At 62.4% G+C, this 20233-nt stretch overlaps 2 protein-coding genes across 3 annotated transcripts in view; both read left to right on the top strand.

Annotated features, from left to right (window-relative positions):
- LOC114219742 (semaphorin-4D) overlaps positions 1-11519 on the top strand; it is an 83518-nt gene extending 71999 nt beyond the window's left edge. For both annotated transcript variants that reach the window (XM_088019176.1, XM_028117327.2), the window contains exons 7-16: positions 105-198; positions 767-880; positions 1480-1631; positions 2431-2606; positions 2689-2845; positions 3360-3582; positions 4219-4334; positions 8287-8459; positions 8555-8598; positions 9382-11519. In XM_088019176.1, the coding sequence (XP_087875302.1) occupies positions 105-198; positions 767-880; positions 1480-1631; positions 2431-2606; positions 2689-2845; positions 3360-3582; positions 4219-4334; positions 8287-8459; positions 8555-8598; positions 9382-10277 (2145 nt within the window). In that variant the 3' untranslated portion in view covers positions 10278-11519. The remainder of the gene's footprint in view (positions 1-104; positions 199-766; positions 881-1479; positions 1632-2430; positions 2607-2688; positions 2846-3359; positions 3583-4218; positions 4335-8286; positions 8460-8554; positions 8599-9381) is intronic.
- Positions 11113-19726, top strand: LOC148162357 (uncharacterized). The gene is made up of 5 exons (XM_088019092.1): positions 11113-11171; positions 11605-11915; positions 16475-16684; positions 18496-18593; positions 19156-19726. Exons 1-5 carry the CDS (start codon positions 11113-11115, stop codon positions 19180-19182), a joined length of 705 nt encoding a protein of 234 aa, XP_087875218.1. The 3' UTR covers positions 19183-19726.
- Positions 19727-20233: the final 507 nt, after the last annotated feature.

The raw sequence follows: 20233 nt of genomic DNA, 5'->3' as shown, positions 1-20233 counted from the left end.
CCCCCACCCCGGACAGCACATCTGGGAAGTGGTTTAGCACCCAGGTGCTGCAAGCATAGAAATTCAGACATTTCCTGATATTCTGTCTTCTCGTTCAATTGCAGAACTTAACATCCTTTAAATTTCTGGGGAGAAATGAGGACGGCAAGGGCAGGTGCCCCTTCGACCCAGCACAGAGCTACACATCCGTCATGGTTGGTGAGTCCTGCCCCCAGGTTAGCGTGCGGCCAGGCTCGGGTCCCTCCCCCGCACGGGGACTCCCTCCGTCTGCTTCCATGTTCCCTGTCCTCTCAGAAGGCACACAGGCCTCTCCGTAGACCCCCATATGAGTGTTTGAACGCATTGTGCAAAAGGGTGACCGGCCACCGCCCGGGGCCACAACCCAGATTTGTGGGAAGGGGTTATTTTAGATTTGTCATTCGTGCAAATCACGTGGCCTCTCGTTCACGCTGTCCATGCTCCTGGAGGGAGGTCCGTGCAGAGCGGGAGCCCCGCGCACCCACCATTATGTCTGTCACCTCCCGGGTGTGGGGTCACCTGGTGTTAGCGCCCCAGCCCTCGAAAAGCACCTTTCATGTGGGGTGCATAATTGTCCTGGTCTTGGAAATGCAGCAGAAGGCCCGGGGAAGCAGCCACGCGTGCCCAGGAGCAGGGCCGTGGTCTGTCCCCCTTCTGGGGGGGGGGCGGTTGGGGAGGGGCTCGTGCCCAGCTGCGACGGGAGCACTGCAGCTGACCCCCTTTCCTCTTTCCTCTGGATCCGCTCAAGATGGGGAGCTGTATTCCGGGACATCCTACAACTTTCTGGGAAGCGAGCCCATCATCTCCCGAAACTCGTCGCACAGCCCTCTGAGGACGGAGTATGCGATACCGTGGCTCAACGGTAAGAGGCAGGTGCCCCCGCCGCCGTGTTTCTGTGCGGCTCTGAGCCTCCCCCAGGGCCCTCGCACCGCCCCCGCCCCCAGCTCGTGGCAGCCCGCACACTGGAGTGGCCAGGACTCCGCAGCCGGTGCCCCCAGGCTGGGTCCTTCCCCGCGGAGCCCTTGCTACCTCGGGGCCGCCTTCCCCTCCCTGAAGACGGACGCGGTCACTGTCCTTCACAACGTGAGGGCCTGGTGGTGACTCGGGCTGACCGGGCCACTCCCCTCGGGACAGCGTGTACACAGCGGGGTCCTGCAACTGCTCACATGGGGCTCTTGTGGGCTTGGAAGTCGCGGGGGCTCTGGGGGACCCCTGGCTGCTCCTTGCTGTGGGGTGGGCTGGGGCACCTGGATCTGCTGGCTGGGGGCTTGTCTGAGCACGCGCGGCGTCTTCCGTGGGTCCCCGGGGACAGGGAGCTGGCTGCCCATTCTCACGGGCATGGTCTCAGGTCTCATGGTCTCCGCACCCCCAGGCCTGGGGAGGGACATGGCGCACGCCCCCTCCTGCGTCGTGTGCCCCCGGGGGTGCACGGAGGGACGACCGTGTGTCTGTCGCTTGCAGAGCCAAGCTTCGTCTTTGCTGACGTGATGCGAGAGCGCCCAGATGGCGTGGACAGCGGGGATGACCGCGTCTACTTTTTCTTCACCGAGGTGTCTGTGGAGTACGAGTTTGTCTTCAAGCTGATGATCCCGCGGGTGGCGCGGGTGTGCAAGGTGAGTCCGGCCCCTGATTTCCCGGTGGCTCTGGCCCGGGGCGCTTGCGTGTCTGGAAGATTCGCTGCATGTTCCAGGCTCCGAGCTTACTCCAAAATGTCGATTCACCCACTGCATCATCCTTCTGTGCCGCGGATGCGTGTGGACGGCCGCCAGACGCTGGGCCTGCCCCGGGGGCAGCCTGGGTGGGGAGTCCCCCTGCAGACCCTGGGAGCGTCGGCGCCCCATGTGTGACCAGCTGTCCGGCCTCAGCAGGCCTGCCTCTTACACACTGTCCCCAGACCTCCCAGGTTATAGAAAGCTTTTGTTCACTGTGTGAGCTCGATTCTATTGGAATTGGGATTTCAGCATTCCAACATAAAGGTGGGAGGGGGGTGTTTCTCGTGTCCAAAGTAAGTAAGGACGCTTGGATTCCAACGTCTCCCACGTTCAGATTTCTGTGTTTCGGGGCTGTCTCCCGAGCGGGGCACATCAGACATCCCTTGGGGCCAGCTCACGAAAATGTGTTTATGGAGGAGCTGGCAAAGCCCTTAGAAATGACCGTGCCCTCTGCAAGGAGGGCTGAGGCGGACGGAAGCCCTGAGTCCGTGGCTCGCTCACCGGGGTCGGTGGTGGAAGGCCGGCGCGCGTCCGCAGCTGTGAGGCCGGCTGCGTGCGGCCCACCTGTGGCCCCGGCTGCCACAAGGTGACTTCCAGGAGAGGCCTCTCTGGGTTTTGTGTTCTGATCGGAGACCCCGCCTGGTGTGGATCGCTCCCAGGTCCCACCCCTCCCCCACCACGCTCTTCCTCCGGGTTTCAGGGGGACCAGGGCGGCCTGCGGACCTTGCAGAAGAAGTGGACGTCCTTCCTGAAGGCCAGGCTGATCTGCTCGCGGCCGGACAGCAACCTCGTCTTCAACGTGCTGCAGGACGTCTTCGTGCTCAGGGCCCAGGGCCTGAAGGAGCCCGTGATCTACGGGGTCTTCACCCCACAGCTGTGAGTGCGCGGGCCAGGGGGCCGGGGGGGCGTTGTTGGCACGCCCACCGCCGGCGCGGTCACGCTGTCCCCTCCTCCCCAGGAACAACGTGGGGCTGTCCGCCGTGTGCGCCTACAACCTGTCCACCGCGGAGGCGGTCTTCTCCCGTGGGAAGTACATGCAGAGCACCACGGTGGAGCAGTCCCACACCAAGTGGGTGCGCTACAACGGGGCCGTGCCCACGCCGCGGCCTGGGGCGGTGAGTGGGCCGGGGGGGTGGTGGTGGCGGGGGCGGTGAGGGGGGCCGGGCGCATGGCCGGCGCTCAGGCTCACTCGCCCCCAGGACTGGGTCTCGTCCCTGGGGTGCCCATCGGCTGACAGCGCTCAGGTCCCTCCACGCCTGTTCCGAACTGAAGTGCGTTCGCTCACGCACATCAAGAGCTAGGAACAGAAGAAGGAATTCCTCTCACGCTTGACCTTTGTGCTATTTGGAATTGGGCTGTTTTTAGTGATTTTAGCAGCGTTCTTGTGCAAGAGCTACCAAGCGATAAGTACTTCGTTTTCAGTTTCAGAAGCTTGATACATTGCTCTGATTTGTAAACAGGTACAAACGACTTCGCCGACTGTGTCTCGTGGAATTTTATCTCGCGGCCTTTCCGATGAACCCGCTGTGCAGTGGGCTTTGTGCCTCGCGGGGGCCGTGTGGGAAGCGCGTGCGGCGGCCGGTGCAGGTGGCCGGTGCACGCGCTGACGGGGTGCTCTGCCCTCCGCAGTGCATCAACCGCGAGGCGCGGGCCGCCAACTTCTCCAGCTCCCTCAGTCTGCCAGACAAGACCCTGCAGTTTGTCAAAGACCACCCTCTGATGGACAGCTCCGTGACCCCGATAGACAACAGGCCCAGGCTCATCCGAAGCGATGTGAACTACACGCAGATTGTGGTGGACAGGATGCAGGCCCTGGACGGGACCGTCTACGACGTCATGTTTGTCGGCACAGGTGGGTCCTGGCCCCGGTAAAGACGCCAGCCAATCGGGCTCATCCTTGCTGTGGGGAGCCGGCGGTGCTTTATGGAAGAGTCCCTGGTACTGGACTCCAAGGTCTGCGGCCACGCAAGTCCTGGCCCCCGTCTGGGGGTTCAGGCACGGCGGCTGAGGCTCGCACAAAGGGAGTCCGGGTGTGTCCATGCAGCCGGCTGAAGGCCTGTCCCAACCTGCCACAGGAGCCCATCCTGGGAGAAGGCGCCGTGGCCAGCCCTGGGGGCTTTCCAGCGGAGCTCTGAGCCGGGTGGCGGGGGGGGCCTGCCCTCACCTGCCCACGCCTCTCACGGGACAGCACCCCCGAGGGCCAGTGGGGCCTAGGAGCCGCCTCTCCTGCAACCTGCTGGCACCATCTCTTTGCCCTGACCCCCAGTGGAGTCAGCAATGATGTGTTAAGCCTATTTTTCAGAAAACGGTGGTGCTGACCCAGGCCACGAGAGGCCGCAGTGCATTTGCTAGTGGCTTTTCCTTTTCCACCTCCAAAGTGCAGACTGCATCGGTTTCTACGTGTCCTGTCGAGGGAGGGAGTTGAGAGGAAGAACGGACTGTCCTGCACTCTCGGGCGCGTCCCTGACCTCTAGCTTTGTCCTTGCAGACCGGGGCACCCTGCATAAAGCGGTCAGCCTGGATAATGAGGCCCACATCATCGAGGAGACGCGGCTCTTCGAGGACCCCGAGCCGGTGCAGACACTGCTGCTAAATTCCGAGCAGGTAGAGTGGCCAGGTGGGCAGGTGGGTGGCCTCACATGTCCGTATCACCGGCCGGGCCAGCGCTCACCTGTCTGGTCCAGAGGAGCCGACCTCCAGCCTCTTATAGGTGGTCATGGGAGCCCTGGGCTTTGGGATGGAGGGAAGGCAAACTGGGGAGATGGAAAGGGCCCGCAGGCCGTCCCCTGCCGTCTATGCCCACAGCCTGGGACACGCGCCTCCCCGTTTATAGCTGGGGTGGAGCATGAGGGGCAAAGCAGGCCTGGGCCAGGACCATGAGCACGTGAGCCCTGCCTTAGTCTCCTCATCTGTATCTGGGGGACATCGGACCCTGGGGTGGCCCTGCCCTGTGGCTGAAGGCCTCGCTTCTCCGTGTGGGTGTCCCCATGCTGTGAGCCTGAGCCCAAGGGCTCTGTTCCCGTTCCCCTAGCTGCAAGCATGGCCTCTGCCTGGATCCGGGTGTAAGGCTTTGTTTGGGGTACCAGGCTCAGCTGTCCCTGCTTTTAGGGTGTTGCTCACACGCTGAGATTTCCCTGTCTGACCCAGGACGCTCCTGAGCCTCCTTTCCAGGTGTGGACAGAGTTTCACACCTGAAGGTGGCGGCCCCACAGCCCCTCTGAGCGTCCCTGCAGCCTGGTTCCTGGTGGGGGTAGTGGGCACAGCAAGGGGCTCGGCAGGCAGGTGGGAGACGAGAGAAAGCCGCGTACTTGGCAAGGGCATATTTGCAGACATCACACACGGGTCCCCTTCGTCGTGAGCTTACCTTCTTGGATCTGGTGTCCAAACTCCCGCCGCAGGGTCACATCCCCTCCCAGCTCCTGCCTCGTGGGCTTTCTCTCTGCTTCTAAAGGGGAAGACGACCCTATAGTCTAGGCGAGTTTCAAGCCGCCGAGACTCTGTATCGGTGCCTCCCTGCCCCCACTCACCCACCTTTGCTGTGGAAACAGGAAGCCAGAAGCCCTCCCGCTCGGGGCCGCGTTGCTCAGTTGCTCAGCCAGGCCGCGGCCAGTACCCTGCGGCCTCCAGGTTGTCGAATGCGCATCAGCCCAAAGGCTGGGCCCCCAGTGCAGACACAAAGAGAACAGAGCTCCAGTCCACAGTGTCATTTGGAGACTCAGGCTTCTGGGCAGGGGGCGTCTGTCCCGTAGGGGGATGAGGGTTGGGGAGGAAGGAGAAGGTTACGGGTCAGCCCTGTGCTCACCTGCCCATGGCCAGGACTTGGTCACAGGCCCACGCCCAGGGGACAGGCCACGCAGGGAGTCTGGCAGCCATGGGGGCCATCTGTCTGTCCTCACAGGGGCCCCCACGCCTTCTCCCCAGGCGGGCGGGCTCAGGGGGTTGGAATGGCGGGTGTGCGGCCGCGACGTTAGGAAGTGGACGTTCGGGGTGAAAGAGACGCCCCCTCTGTCCCCGCTCACTGCTTGCAGTCTCTCGCGGGCAGTCACGCGGGCCTTGGCTGTGGGAGCAGAGAGGGGCTGGTGCACTGCCCTCGAAAGTCCACGCTCCCCCGAGGATTTGGTGGTTCTCGTTTTTGTTAACGTGGTGAATACGCGCTGATAACGCTTACCGCTTCAAGCATTTGTAAGGGCACAGTCCAGCGGCATTAACTACGTTGACATGGTTGTGTGACGTCCCACCATCCATCTCCAGAACCTTCTCACCTTAACGGGAACCCTGTTCCCACCGAGCACTAACCCAGCCCCCAGCGCCCACCATCCATGTTCTGTCTCTGGGATTTGAGGGCCCCAGGACCCCATGTAAGTGGGATCAGTGTTTGTCGTCTTGGTTTATCTCACCGAGCACAGGTCCTTGAGGGTGACCTGTGTAGCATGTGACAGGATATCCTTTCTCTTCTGGGAGGAATGCTCCACGGTTGGCACACCCACGTTCTGCTTCCCCGCCATCTGTGAGCGGGCACGTGGGCTGCCTGCATCCCAGGCCGCCGTGTACGTGGTGTGCAGACATCCGAGTCCTGCTTTCGGTTCATGTGGAAGCACGCAGCAGACATGCTCTGTCTGGTCTCCCCCGAGCCCAGGCCGCGGGCTCCATCTGCGTGTTGGCGGGCACGTCGTTTGCACAACTCCTTCAGCTCCAGACTCCGCACAGGTCAGACGTGGCCGTGCAGAAACCTAGCTGGGACAGTGTGAGCCCGGGGCTCCCACGGGCGTGGGGACCTGTGAGGGGCCAGGCGGGAGAGGGCCAGGGCACACACGCGCTCCCCAAACCTCACACCTGGTCAGGTGGTTTTTTTCTTTCTGTGTCTTTTCAAACACCTCTCATTTTAAAATAGTGTGAGGTCCACAGAGGCATTAGGATGAGGGGCAGGGACCCCAGGCCTTCCCTCGGCGTGGAGGAGCCCCCAGACGTCAGGTGCCCCTCCATCCTCACAAACGTCCACTCCACTTCCAGAGCCTCACGTGGCCTGGGGTGGCTCACTCCTCAGCCCCCGTGGCCTGGGATAGTCCCCACCTACCTTTGTTTTGGTGGCTTTGTAGAGAACTGGTCGGTGTTGTATGGAACGCCCTGGTCTCCTTATGCTTGGAGGGGCTGAGGGTTTGGGGACATGCGCAACAGCAGGGGCCCATGCAGGCTGGGCCGGGGCGCGCAGGCGTGTGCTTGACCCACGGTGGCTAACACTTGTTTGGGGGGGACCTCGAGGCTGCTGTGTGTCTGTTCCTCTGGCCCCCAGACGCGTGCACCCGCCAGCAATCACAGCCACCCCCTCGCAGGTGTTTTTCTGTCCCCTTCCATCAGTATCCGTTACTCTGTGGCTCGGCTTCATGGGAGCTAAGTCCTGGGGAGGGGTTGTAGGCGGAGATGGGAGCCGGCCCCCTGCGCACAGTCACATGCACGGATCAGGTGTCTGCACCCTCTAGGGTCCCTCGAAGTCACTCGCTCAGCCCTCCCAGAAACCCTCGCCTCTTTGAGCCACGTGAAGCCTGGACTGTGATCTGGGGTGGCCTCCTTGGTCCTTCTGGTAGGTGCGTGGCCTCATCTGCCCGGTGCAGGCCAACGGAGGCGCTGGCCCTGGGCCTGCCTCTCTGCCACTTGTTGGGACAGTCTGTTGCAGAGGGGGCTTCCTTTCTCTCGGCTGTGCTCATGCAGGGTGCGGGGAAGGGTAGGCGTCACAGGCCAGGAGACCGAGGCTGGCCCCAGGGACTCAGAGTGCCAGCCACTCTGTCCCCCCAGGGGGAAGACTGCACCCCATCTGGGTTGAAACACTGAATTCTGTTAGGCTCGCAAATCTCAGGGTTAACCAGAAGAGCGGGGGGAGACAGGCTTGTGGCGGAGGAGGGCATAGATTCAGGTGCAGAATTGCAATCCTGTGGCCGTGGCTACACGTCGGGTGGTGTTCCCGCGTGGGAGCCCCGTCCCCGCTGCATCCAGGAGAGCGGTTAGCCGCCCTGTGAGCTGGGCTCGCTGATGTGCCGGCTGGCAGCCTCCCTGGCCACGTGTTCCTCGCAAACCTGGACGTGACAGTGCCTGGCACGTCCTTTATCCCACATGCTGGAGTCCTGCACTGCTCCCCTGCCGCTCGCTGGCACCCCCTTTCCCGGTCCCGCTGGACTTGGACCCACTGGGGCTGTCCATTCATGGCTGCTCACGCCGGACAGGCCTGAGATTGGGCTCTAAGTTGTGCCCTTTGGCCTCTGACCTGTGGTGGGGCCGGGAGTGTCCAGCTGGAGGGGCTCTGTCCACTCGGCAGGAGACACGCATCCACACAGGCGCCTGGTCGGGAGGGAGGGGGGCAGTGGACTGAGGCCCAGGGTGCTGAGTCAGTGCGCGGACTTGGCTGGGAGACCACGCAGCACCTGCGTGCTCGTAGCTCTGGAAGCTCCTAGATGAGAAAATGAGGGAACATGCTCGGCACCATCCGCGAGCTGGAGACGCACCTGGCACCATGTGCACCCGGCTGCCCCCTCACCCGCCTGCTCCCCGTGTTTCACCCCCGCAGGGCAGAAGATTTGTCTACGCGGGCTCCAGCTCAGGCGTGGTGCAGGCCCCTGTGGCCTTCTGCGAGAAGCATGCCACCTGCAAGGACTGCGTGCTGGCCCGAGACCCCTACTGCGCCTGGAACCGGGCCACCGAGGCCTGTGTGGCCCTGCAGCCGACAGACGGCCCCAGCAGGTACCCGGGGGACGCGGCATGCCAGCCCGCCCGCCCCGCCTGTGGGGAAGGTGCGTGCGCGTACGTGACCGTGACCGTGCCTGCTTATCTTGCAGGGATCTGATTCAGCGCATGAGCGGCGACACGTCCGCCTGCCCAGGTAAGTGGCTCTTCGCCGCGCTCCTCCCCAGCGGCCGGGTCTCGTGACCGTTGTCGTGGTGCTGTACTGGCGTGGCGTGGCATCTCGTACATTTTGTCTTTCTGTACTCAGAACAGAGGGCAAGTATCCGTGAGGATACGGAGGCCGACCCCGCCATCCCTTTGATTTGCAGAAAAGGGTGTTTGAAGCCACGTAGTGTGTGTGTGTATTGGGAGGCACTCGGCATCCAACCTATGACATCTGCTCTCGAGACGCTTCTCTCTGCCCCTTAGCTTGGGGCCACTTAGATGACCCCGAACGTCCTGGGAGGGCGAGGGAGGGGCGGGGAGAGGGGTGGGGAGTCCTCGTCCCCTCCGGGAGGCCACTGCTGGCCGCGGGGGTCCAGCACAGCCCTCGGCCCCCTCGAAGGCAGCCGCGCTCCCGTCCCTGACCCGACGGCTGGGGCAGCCTCAGGAGGGGGCACCGGGCGCACCGAGAGGCCGCGAGCCCCAGAGCCACCAGCAGAGGCACATGGCACGCGACTCCCGGGGAGCCAGGGCGCCAGACGCCATCTCTGCTGTTCGGTTGCCTCCGAGTTCCTTGTCCCACTGGGCTGCCATCCGGGGCTCATCTTTGCTGCTCTGTCACGCATGTCTTTATTCTCCTTAGTTGTTCTGGAAGATTCCGTGTTGCTCCAGTGGGTGAAACTCTTGTGTTCTCTTGTGCGTGTTGACCTATTTTATAAAAGACGTGAAGTAGCGAGCCAGGTTGTTGACACTGTGCACGTTTATTTTGATGTTCCAGATGAAACTAAAAGTTTCCGGCAGCATTTTTTCAAGCATGGCGGCACGGCAGAACTGAAATGCTCCCAAAAGTCCAACCTGGCCCGGGTGGTGTGGACGTTCCAGAACAACGAGCTCGAGCCCGAGGGCCCCAAGTACAGGCTGGTGGGCAGGAAGAACTTGCTCATCTCCAGCCTGTCGGAGGGAGACAGTGGGGTGTACCAGTGCCTGTCGGAGGAGAGGGTCGGGAACAGGACGGCCCTGCAGGTGGTGGCCAAGCACGTTCTGGAGGTCCGAGTGCTCCCGAGGACCCCGGCGGCCTCCACGCGGCCAGCCGTCCGGGCCGAAGGAGACAGGACCCTCCTCAGAGTGCCGACGGAGCCCACCCCAGGCCCCCCGGCCCAGACCCCGGCCCCGCCGCCGCCCAGCCCCGCGCCCACCAGCGTGTCCTGCAGGCCCAAGACCGTCATCAACACAGTCCCCCAGGTGCACTCGGAGAAGACCATGTATCTCAAGTCCAGTGACAACCGCCTGCTCATGTTCCTGTTCCTGCTCTTCTTCATGCTCTGCCTCTGCCTCGTTTCCTACAACTGCTACAAGGGCTACCTGCCTGGCCAGTGTCTGAAGTTCCGCTCGGCGGTGCTGCTGGGGAAGAAGCAGCCCACGGCCGACTTCTCCGAGTTCGAGCAGAGCGTGAAGGAGACGCTGGTGGAGCAGGGCAGCTTCTCCCAGCAGAACGGGGGGCAGCCCAGGCCGGCCCTGGACACCGGCTACGAGACGGAGCAGGACACCATGGCCAGCAGGGTGCCCACCGACAGGGAGGACTCACAGCGGCTCGATGACCTCCCGGCCCGGGACAGGCCCTTCGACGTCAAGTGCGAGCTCAAGTACGCCGACTCGGACGCGGACGCGGACTGAGGCGCCCGCGCGCAGGGCTCCGTTCACCACCGGTCACCCGGCCTGGGGCCACGTGGGGAGCCCATGTCTGTGCACCTGTCTTCTGTGTCTTTTCTCTCGGGTCGAGCTTGTGATTTCGTTTCTCTTTGTCCTTTCGGAAAGCGGCGAGCAGCACGTCCCGGCCTCCCGCAGCGGGCCGCGGCCTGGGACGGGCCCACGGGTGGTGGTGCCGGCTCCCTGAGCCCCGTTGCGGCGGCCCGCGGACCCCCGCGCCTGGAATGCCCCCTCCTCAGAACAGCGGCCCCTGAAAGAGCATTTCATTCCAGATTGGAAATGGCATTTTTGTTTATCAGATTGGTAACTTAGCGCCTGTTGTCCAGATTGGCACGAACCTTTTCTTCCACGGGATTATTTTGTAGGGCTTTACTTTTCTTGTGTTAGGTCATTTATTTTTTAAATTACGAAAGCAGATGTTTTAATATTTAGAAGATGTACATCTTCCGGATTCTGTTGTTATGTGAGGATAGGATAGAGCTTACGTTGCTTACGATTCTCAGGGATAAACTTACTTTGGCTAAATGCGTTCTTTCTGCTTTTAGAAACAGACAAAACCATCTCTTGAGCACACTTTTTTTTTTTTTAATTTTATTCCTTGAGGGAAGCATCATTTTTAGAGAGATTTTCTTTCTATACTTTTTTTTTTCTTCTGTTTTAACTCTTTCGAAGAAGAGAGGACAGTGGGGGGCTATCCCACAAGCCAGGCAAGGTTTCCAGGGTCAGTGGCGCCACCAGGCCCAGAGCTGAGGGGTTGTGTGTCTCACGATCGGACGCCCACAGCCACTGCTCAAAACCTCCCATGCAGACGGACGGACAGCTGAACAGAGCTGTCCACACCTACAAGCAAGCTGGGCAGTGGTGGCCAGACAAGCCTGTGTCTCAGCACCCCACGGAGCCACGGGGTGGACCAGCGTGGCCTGGTGCCGTCTCTCAAGGTGTGAACGGGCGAGGCGGTTTGACCGCGGTGACTTCACACTCAACCTGCTGCTTCCCCCACACCTGCAAGAGGAGGCTCTCTTTCTGTGGAAAAGAGCAATAAACTGGATTTCTGTGTCCCTGTGTGGACAGCATCCTCTTCAGCATGATAGGACTCGACCATTTTGGTGTAAACGTTTGTGTTTTATAAGATTTGCTTTGTTTTTATTTTTCTACTTTGAATTGTATACATTTGAAAAATAACCGAATAAATGAGCAGCTTATATCCTTGATGTGGGCACGTGATTTGCTGCGGCCAGGAGGCCTGCCTCCCTCCCTCCTGGGGGCGCTGACCCGGGAGCGGGTGTCGGGACAGCCCGGGTCCCTCCCTCCTCTTTGCTTTGCTTCCTTCCTCTGGCGTGCGGTGGGACCGGAGCGCGCCTGCCTCAGTGGCCTCTTTCTTTTCTGTCTTCTGTCTCGCAGCCTCACCTGTGCCCTTCCTTCCTCCGGGGTCCTCCCTGTCCTGTCAGGGCCCCGGCTCCGCTTCCTCTCCCCGAAGCCCCTGGCCGGCCTCGGCCTCGGGGTCGGACAGCAGCCTGCCCACTGCCTTGCTGCCGCCCCTCCTCAGCGACCAGGCCCAGCACGTGCACGCCCTGGGGACCTTCCACCTCTTCTGCCAGGCCACAGGTGAGCGGGGCACCTGTCCGGGGGGCGGGGGAGGTGGGGGAAGCATAGCGCCGGGGGGGCTTTGTTGCAGCCTGCAGGCACTGTCGGCCCGGAGCTGCTCCTGCGGACGGGAAGGGCCAGTGTCCGCTGCTGGGGGCGTCTCACGGCCACAAGTTCTGTGGCGAATACTCGGCTGTCCGTCCAGAGCCTCCAGGCCACCCACAGATGAGCTGGGCTTGGCCCCAAGGCCTCAGTCGGCCAGTTGGCGTTTGTAAGGACTGATTGTGTGTCTGCTGACAATTCGGGGGTCCATCTCTGTGGCATCTGAGAAATTAGCTCCAGAGCCTCCAGCAGGGGTGTTGTTCCCACGACTCGTGTGGTGGCGTTGAAACGCAGGACAGCTTGAGAGCCCGGTGGCCCGGGAGACGTCAGGCCGGGCCGCACAGCCGTGGTCTCCGCTATGCGGTGGCCGAGCTGCTGCCCGGGCCCCCACCTCTGTGCCCCGAGGGGAGGAACAAAGCTCGGGAGGAAGAAGCACACAGGTGGTTTCTTTCTGAGATTTTAACCTGTCGAGAAGCTGCTCCAGGTGTGGAGCTGGCTCTGGGAGCCGTGGCGCGCCCCGTGGGGGCTGTGGACGGGCGGCGTGTGCCGCAGGGGAAGTGGCCTGGGAGTGGGACGCCGTGGGGACAGACCTTGGGGGCAGGTCCGTGTTGCCCCGGGTCACCTGCTCCGTGCCCAGCCTTGGTCTGTGCTGGGACCCCCGTGTGGCTCCTGGGCCGGATGTCGTCCCTGTTGCTGGGAGAGCGGTGGTCACACAACCCGGCACTGCGGGTGCAGGCGGACCGTGTGTCTGGGAGCCAAATGCTTTTAAATGTGGCTTTTTGGGGAGGCACCCGTTAGCTGGTGTGCACGCAGGGGCGCTGTCCCTGTGACTGGGGGGACCCAGACCGCTGTCGGCCAGAGCGGGAACACCAGGCTTCAACGGGGCCCCAGCGTGAGCCGTTTGTGGCAGAGCTGCGGGCAGCCGGGGAGGGGTGCAGTTCCCGCCTATGGCGCTGGCAGGAAGCACCGCCGGCCGCAGGGCAGAAGCGGGACACCCCCCTGCCGTGCCACTGCCAAGGTCTAGGAGCCGGAGGGGCGTCCCCTCCTCCTAACTTTCCGCCTCCAGCCAGTGCCTCCGAGGTGGGACCTAACGGGACTGGGGGCCAAGGATGGGGACCGTAGCTGGCGGCCTCACAGCGTGGAGCGGCAGTACTCAGGGTGGACTGAGCAGAGGGACCAAGGCCCCCGCCCCCCTTCCCCCATGCTCCTTGCTTTTCAGGAGCCTGGCCCATCTAGAACCTTCTACTGTTCCACGTGGCCCCACCTGAGGCAGTGAGGTGGCCCGGGAAGGACCAGCCTTTCCCAGGGGGCCCGCACGTCCTGTTCCATCCGAGGGGGAGGGCCTTGCGTTTGCCCAGAGCGGGCCCAGTCCACACCGTCTGCCCCCACGGGCCCCCACAGCCCTGACGGGACCATGCTCCCGGTCGACTTAGGCCTCATCTTTAAAGCTAAGAACAGATCCGCTGTACTTTAGGTGATGCTTGGCTACTGGGGGTTTTGATGGCCTTTTGTTTTAACCACGATGTTGGACATCAGAGCCCTTGAAGCCCCTGGGAACCACGGGGGCCGCAGGAGGTGCGCGGCCGAAATATCTCGTGAGTGCCCACAGCAGCCGTTGGTGCTGGCATGTGTTTGGGGCGGGGGCTCCAGGAAGGCCGAGGCTGGGCTGTGGGGGTAGCTGACTCGTGAGCTGGGCATTTCCCAGAAGGGTTGGGACCCCTCCATAGGCAGGCAAGGCTGATCTGTCACCTTGCTGAGGTCTCGATCCTTAGCGGCTTTTGCCAGAACCTGGGTCTCTTTTCCATTGCGATCATCCACGTGCCTTTACAGAGTGGTCCTTGTGTGCGGGACAGTTCCCTGCACCTGGCACCCTGCGAGGCTTCGCGCTGGGCCAGTGACCGCCCCCCCCCACCCTCCCATCTCCCCACTGCGGTGTTTGGAAAGCGCATTTAGCCACACGTGCCTCCAGAGACTAGGACCTGGGATTCTGGGGGTCACTCTTCAGCCAACCACGGGGTACTGGCTGTTTCATGACAAGCTAGGACACTCTGAGGGGTAAGGCCGATGAAATCGAGGTGCTGGAGACCCGACACCCCTGCCAGGTCCCGTTTCTGTGCTGGACACTGTCCAGCCCCAGGGCTATGGTGTGAGCAGCCCCCCCGCTTACCCCCGCCCAAGTGTGGCCAGGGCCTGGTGGAAGGCCGCGGGTGTGAGCACGGAGAGGGGCTGGCCCCAGGGTCAGAGTAGACCACATGCATGGGGACGCCCGGAGGATGGCCTGCCAAGTGGGGACGCCGGTCACAGATGTGGCCTGAGGACTTGGAGTGGACCCATCACACTCCCCTCCAACTTGGGGCTCTCAGGACCCCACTTCCAGAATCAGATGTCCTCCCCTGGTGAGAGGCCCCTGCTCTGAGGGGCTCTGCTTTTGTCACAAAGTAGAATCAGCTCTGCACCTGCGAGTCATCCCCTTAGGGGGCGCGGGGTGGTGTGGGAGCAGGGTGCTGGCCCCTGCACCTCGTTGACCCCATGGTAGGTGCTGGAACCCAAGGCCAGGGGAGCCTTCCCAGGGCCCAGAAGAGGTGCTACACGCCCGGGGCCTGAGGGCCTGGCCCTGTGGGGTTGCACAAGGCCCCCGGGGTCGGTGGGTGCGGACCCTGCTGACGGGTTGTAACTGTCACTTTGCCTCCTTGTTCTCTGCATTCAGAAGGAGCTGGATAGCTTTAAAAGAGAGTAAGTAGAATGTAAGTACCTCTCTAATATTTCTAGAGCTTTACTGTGGCTAAACACACACTTAAAGATTGAGCAGTGAAGCTTTTCAGGACCGAGGGGCACAAGGTTTGCATTCAGCCCGTGCCCCACCCTCCGTGTGGTTAGCCGAGCATTCTCCTTTGGGTCCCAGCCATGTGGCTCTGGGTGATGATGCGCTGCCAGCTCAAGCCACCCCAGTCCTTTGTCCCAGGGCTGGCCATGAGAACCTTCCAGAAGCTCCTGTGACCCACCCCGCTGGCTGCAGTCCTGGGTGGGTCTCCATGCACATCACCCCGGGGCAGTCGGGGCAGGGGCAGTGAGGGGGAGCCCGGGCTCTTTGGAACAGGCTTCAGTGTCTGTTCACAGCCTCACGGGATCCCCTCTAAACTGGACTCGGCCACCGGCTGGCTGTCAGGGAGCGGCCGCGCGGCCCGGGCTGTCGTGAGGCACGCCCAGCGGTCACAGGAAGGGGCTGTGCCGGCTGACGGGCAGCAGTCAGGCATACGCACATACGGACATGTGACACACGTACAGAATTATCGATGGGCGGGCGACAAAACGCTCTGGGCAAAACAAATTATAGCAACACAATAAAAACCCAGAAACCCCACACGGAAAACAAGATACTGCGTCCCCGTGGCCGGCACGGCCACAGTGTTGAGCAAAGCCTTCCAGAATTTCCTCGACTGACAGCCTACGGCACGTTTCCTTCCTGAGAATGCCTCGTTTTCACTGCAAAAGCCGTATCTGCTGTAGTGGACCTGGGACTCCAGGCAGGTATAAGGAGCAGGACGGAAGCATCCCGGAAGTCAGCCGTCTGCAGGGAGCCCCCACCAGCGCGGCGGCCGCCGTGGGCCTTCCCACCGGGCGTGGACACGCACGTGTCTATGCGTGCACACGCCTATACTTCGAGATCTCCTCCTCTTACACGGTGACATTTCCCCGTGTTACTGTCTTCTTAAACGTGACTCACGAGTGACAAGCTAGGCTTAGGAAGGTCTTCAGGACCGAGGGGCACATGGATTCCGTTCCGCCCATGGCCGCCACCAGGTGGCTGTCACGTCACGTGTGAGACCCCTGGTCGCCCGTCTCCAACTTCTCACTAACAGACACAGCTCTGGTGGCCCCGTCCGTGTTCTGATCACCGCCTCAGGTTCATTCGTGGGACCATCTGGTCTGAGAGTCTGATTTTCCCTTGGGAGGAAGGCTCTTCTTTGAAGATCCTGAATGCGGTGCATCGCTGATGAGGGCACCAAAGGTGGAAGGTGCCCCCCCGGACACACACGAATCCAAGTGAGGTTGTCTTGCCACTCTCCCTTCCCGCTGGTGCCACAGCTTCGGGTCCTGGGCTTAGCCCTTTGGCTACAGGTTCTTTACCTGCTCGGCGAACTGCAGCCACATACGGACGTCGCCCTTCCTCTGACAGCCATCCTCGACACCGCAGCTTACGTCCTCCCAGCTTGGGGGGCAGCTAGGTAGAACCCCGCTTTGAGAAACAGCTCCCAGCCCAGCCGCTGGTGCTGTCCACGCTGGGCACAAGCAGGGAGGAGGGGGCGGCAGGGACAGAGGGGCCTTCAGCCCTGCTCCGCGCCCTGGCCCGCCCGCCCCAGGTCGGCTGGACCCCCTCCCATTAGATGCTAGGAGAGCAGGTGGCCACACGGAGGCAGAGCCTTTGGTCACAGGTGGTGGCAGCAGGACCAGGTCCGGAGAGGTCTCTGTGTCCCCAGGTCCTGCAGACGTTCACTTCGTCTGGGAGAAGAACGGCCGTGAACTGGAGACGTGTGTCCCCACGCAGACCCACACGCTGCTCGACGGCAGGACCCACGTGCTCAGCTGGCTGCAGGACACCACCCGAGAGAGCGCCGAGTACCGCTGCTCCGTCCTCTCCTCCACGGGCAACAAGACCTCCAGAGCGTGGGTCACCGTCAGGAGACATGGTAAGTGGGCGGCCCTCCCCCCACCCCGCTGCACTGCCGCCCCGTCCACACCGCCCCCCCCCCCCGCGCGCACATGCCTGCCACGTCTCACCCGGATTTCTGTCTGGCGGGGCCGGGAGGTCCACGTTCTGAGAACCCAAGGTCCCCTGCTCGGTCTTGACACTGAGAGGAGCTGGCTGGCTGTGCGGTTCTGGCCTCAAAGCCCTCCCCTGCCACGCGGACGCTCGCCCCACGGCTGCCGGCCCCGCGCGCTCTGCCCGTGGCCTTCTGGGACCACCACCCACAGGAGGAACACTCATGCCTCGGTGTCTCCAGGCCTGGCCAGGCCCATGCCGCCGGAAAGCCTGCCCTTCCTCTCCGGGAGATTTTCCTCAACACATATTCACTCTGCTCCGCTTTATGTCCTGTGCTCTTTCTGGAACTATCCTCCCAGATGTTGGACCACACGGCATATGGTGTGGAGTGGGGAGCGGCCCTGGGGACCACGCTTCCACTTCTAAACGGCCTTGGAGGCAACATGCATGTGACAGACTATCCCGGTGCCCGAACGTCTCTGGGAGAGTGTACCTCAGTTTCCCCGCTGCCGGCCTAGAATTGAGCCTTCCCGGGTCTGCTCCGTCCCCACCGGTGCCTCTGCTTTCAACTTCCAGGTTTTTGTGGTTTCCCTCCTATTCTCAGTCCATTCTCAAGAATTTACATCTATGCTTAGAGATGCTGAAAAGGCCCCTGTCCTTCTACTGTGAGTTTGGGGAAGAGAAAACTGCAAATATTCACTCCTGCCCAGAACCCGTTCTTCCCGTTTCTGTAAAGTGCCCTGCGTGCTGCCATCAGGACAATCGGAATCATCACGTAAACATGACTCACAAACCGTGAGGGGTCCCACAGAAGTCGAGAAAGGCACTGTCAGCAAAAAGGATGGAGAGTACTCACGGTGACCCTGCTCCCCTCCGCCCCACCCCATGGTCACCCAGCTCACCAGCCTGTGAGCAGCGGGACCCAACACAGATTGCAGGCGGTTCCACCCGAGTCACGCTGCAGCCCGCACACACACGCGGCAGCCGGAGACACCAGCGCAGCTGGGACAGCCCGTATCTGCTTGCCTGCCCAGCCCGCTGTGTCCCCTGAAGCTGTGCAGGGCTAGAGAACGCAGGGCTTCTCACAGGATGGGAGCTGGAAGTTCCTGCAGAGCCCCTTGGGGTAAGGACCCCCAAAGGCACCTCTGGAGTGCTGTCCCCTACCCCGCGGCCACCTGGAGAGCCCAGGCCCCAGCTGTGCTCGAGGAACACATTCTGCTTTGTGTCTCGGGGTGCAGGTCCCTGCCACCCGTTTCTAGAATTAGCAACTTGAGCCATGGGCCGAATCAGGGACACAGTTTGATGGAGAAACTACGGCTGTCGGGCTCGTGCCACCCCGACAGCCCCGCATGTAACTCCCTTCCAAAACCTCGGATCAAGCTCCCACACAGGCCACGTGGAGCAGGCAGCAGCTGGGCGTACTGTGATGCCAGCCTGGTGAGCCGTGCGGACTCCCCGGCCTTACTTGTGACAGGCCTCCAAGGGGAGGCAGGACCAGCCCCAAGGTGCAGGAAGCTAGTCCCTCTCTTGCCTGGGTAGAAAATTCAAGCGAAATGAGAAAGGGGCCAGCGTGACCGTGGGGAACAGCTGCTACTGGGGATGGTGCCCTGGGGAAGGCAGCCTTGGAGGGGCAAACACCTCACCCAAAACCTGGCTCTTGGAATGGCCTCAGTAACCCCGGGGCCATGAGGGCCTGCAAGGCTGACACCTGGCCCCCTCCCCCGCCTTGTCTTGCAGAGGCGACCCACCAGGAGCAGTGGACCAGAGAGCTCGCTGCCTGGAGGGCTGTGGTCGGGGAGCATGATCGCATGATGCGGAGCTGGAGGAAGGCGTGGGTATGTGGCCAGGCCAACGGGGGCAGGGGCTGGCAGAGCTTCCGTTGCCTTGGGGCTTGGCCCACGAGCTGTTCTTCCTGGAGCCCACGGCTCTGAACTCCAGGCAGATCCCTGGGGAGCGTCGGCATGGTGGGGCAGGGCGGGGCATCTCGAGGAGACTCCAGTTGCGGGGCGCGGGTACAGGCAAGGCCGCTGGCTCTGGCTGGACACTGGCCGAGCAGGGTGCCTGCTGAGCCCGCAGGGAGCCCGGCACCGGGGGGGGGGGGGGGCAGGACAGGCATCCCCCACTCCGGAGTCGCTGCTGCCACCATCTGCGCAGCCACCAAGTCCGGGAGTTACTGAAGGATGAGCCCCACAGCTCGACTGCGGGCCTTCAAACATCCTGGCTTCAGTGGCCACCCAAAGCCTCTCCTTGTTGCCAACACAGGCTGAGCGTTTCCCACAGATCCCTTCCAGCTTAGCCCGCACAGGACCCCCTCCGGTGTCTAGGACAGTGGGGCACGGGCGGCAAGAAGGGCCCTGTTCTGCCAGGAACTCAAAATGGGCTGCGTTGTTCTTTCAGGAAAGCTGTGACAAGGACCCCTCGTAGACATCAGCCGAGCCTGCTGCTCCTGGCCATGCCACCCCTGGAGACGCCCCGGGACGGTGAGCGGCCACCTGGCCCGTTGAGACGTGGCCCCACCTCAACCTCTTCGACAGCAGCCAGAACTGTTTTAAAAATTTAGGTGCTTACAAGGCACAGAAAAGTCTGTCCCACAGAAACGGGCACCAGGATGGTTAGGAAGCTGCGGATTCTATGTGGACACCGTGTGGACAGCCGTGTGTGTGCCGGCTCCTTTTCCAGAAGCACTGCTGCTAGGCCGCGTGGCTACCCCGCCTTCGCCGAGCTGTCCGGGCCCAGAGCGTGCAGCTCACCCTCCCCTGAGCTCCCACACGCCACCAGTGGCAAGAACTGGCTGGACACCTCGAGGGACCAGGAGGTATCCCCCCCCCCACCCTCCAGGAGCTCCTGGGCACTGAAGGCTTTGCGGGCTTCCGCGCATCACCAAGCATGAGAGCTGCTCCATGAGCTTCTGTGCGTGCCCTGAGCTCGCGTGCGGTGGCACCAGTGGGTCCGTCCTGCTCCCGGCGGTGCCACAGGGCGGTGGGGGGGGGGGGGGGGGCCTGTGCTGATGTGAGAGTTGCACCTTGGGGGCGCACTGTGTGTGCAGGACACGAAGGCCTGACGCCGCGTAGCCTGGACCCTGCGGACACCTTCTGCTGAAGGAGTGATGGCCACACCAGCCACACCAGCACACCAGTCCACGCCAACCCAGACCCTCCATTAGAGATAGAGCTGTACCTCCCTGTGAGCGCAGCCTGTGTCCGGACCCCCCATTCTGAGGCCGGGTCTGCCCAAGAGGCCAGCACACAGCGCGCCAGTGTTGCCCGTGAGAGCACGCATCGCAGCTGCCGCGGGACGGGCCCCGTGGCCCGGGCCCTCCAGGGGGCTGCTCTACTGTGGCCTTGAGACTCGCCCCGGGTCTGGACGTGGCCGGAGCACCTCACGCCGACACCACCAGGAGACGTGTGCCCTGAGCCCAGTGGGGAGGGTTCTGGTGGGACCCGTGCTTAGAACAGGAGTTTGGGTTTTCTGCTCT

Source organism: Eumetopias jubatus, unplaced genomic scaffold (assembly GCF_037043125.1).
Source record: "Eumetopias jubatus isolate StellerSeaLion01/CBP00866 unplaced genomic scaffold, mEumJub1_p1.0 scaffold_15, whole genome shotgun sequence".
Taxonomy (NCBI): domain Eukaryota; kingdom Metazoa; phylum Chordata; class Mammalia; order Carnivora; family Otariidae; genus Eumetopias; species Eumetopias jubatus.
The sequence above is the reverse complement of the archived record's forward strand: the minus strand, read 5'-3'. Positions and strand labels throughout refer to the sequence as shown.

Excerpts from the sequence above, each read along its gene's own strand:
- LOC148162357 (XM_088019092.1), top strand. The coding sequence starts at position 11,113 with ATGCAGACGGACGGACAGCTGAACAGAGCTGTCCACACCTACAAGCAA. Across the intron at positions 16,685-18,495 it reads GGTCACCGTCAGGAGACATG|AGGCGACCCACCAGGAGCAG; the intron begins GTAAGTGGGCGG and ends CTTGTCTTGCAG. Across the intron at positions 18,594-19,155 it reads GGAGCTGGAGGAAGGCGTGG|GAAAGCTGTGACAAGGACCC; the intron begins GTATGTGGCCAG and ends TTGTTCTTTCAG.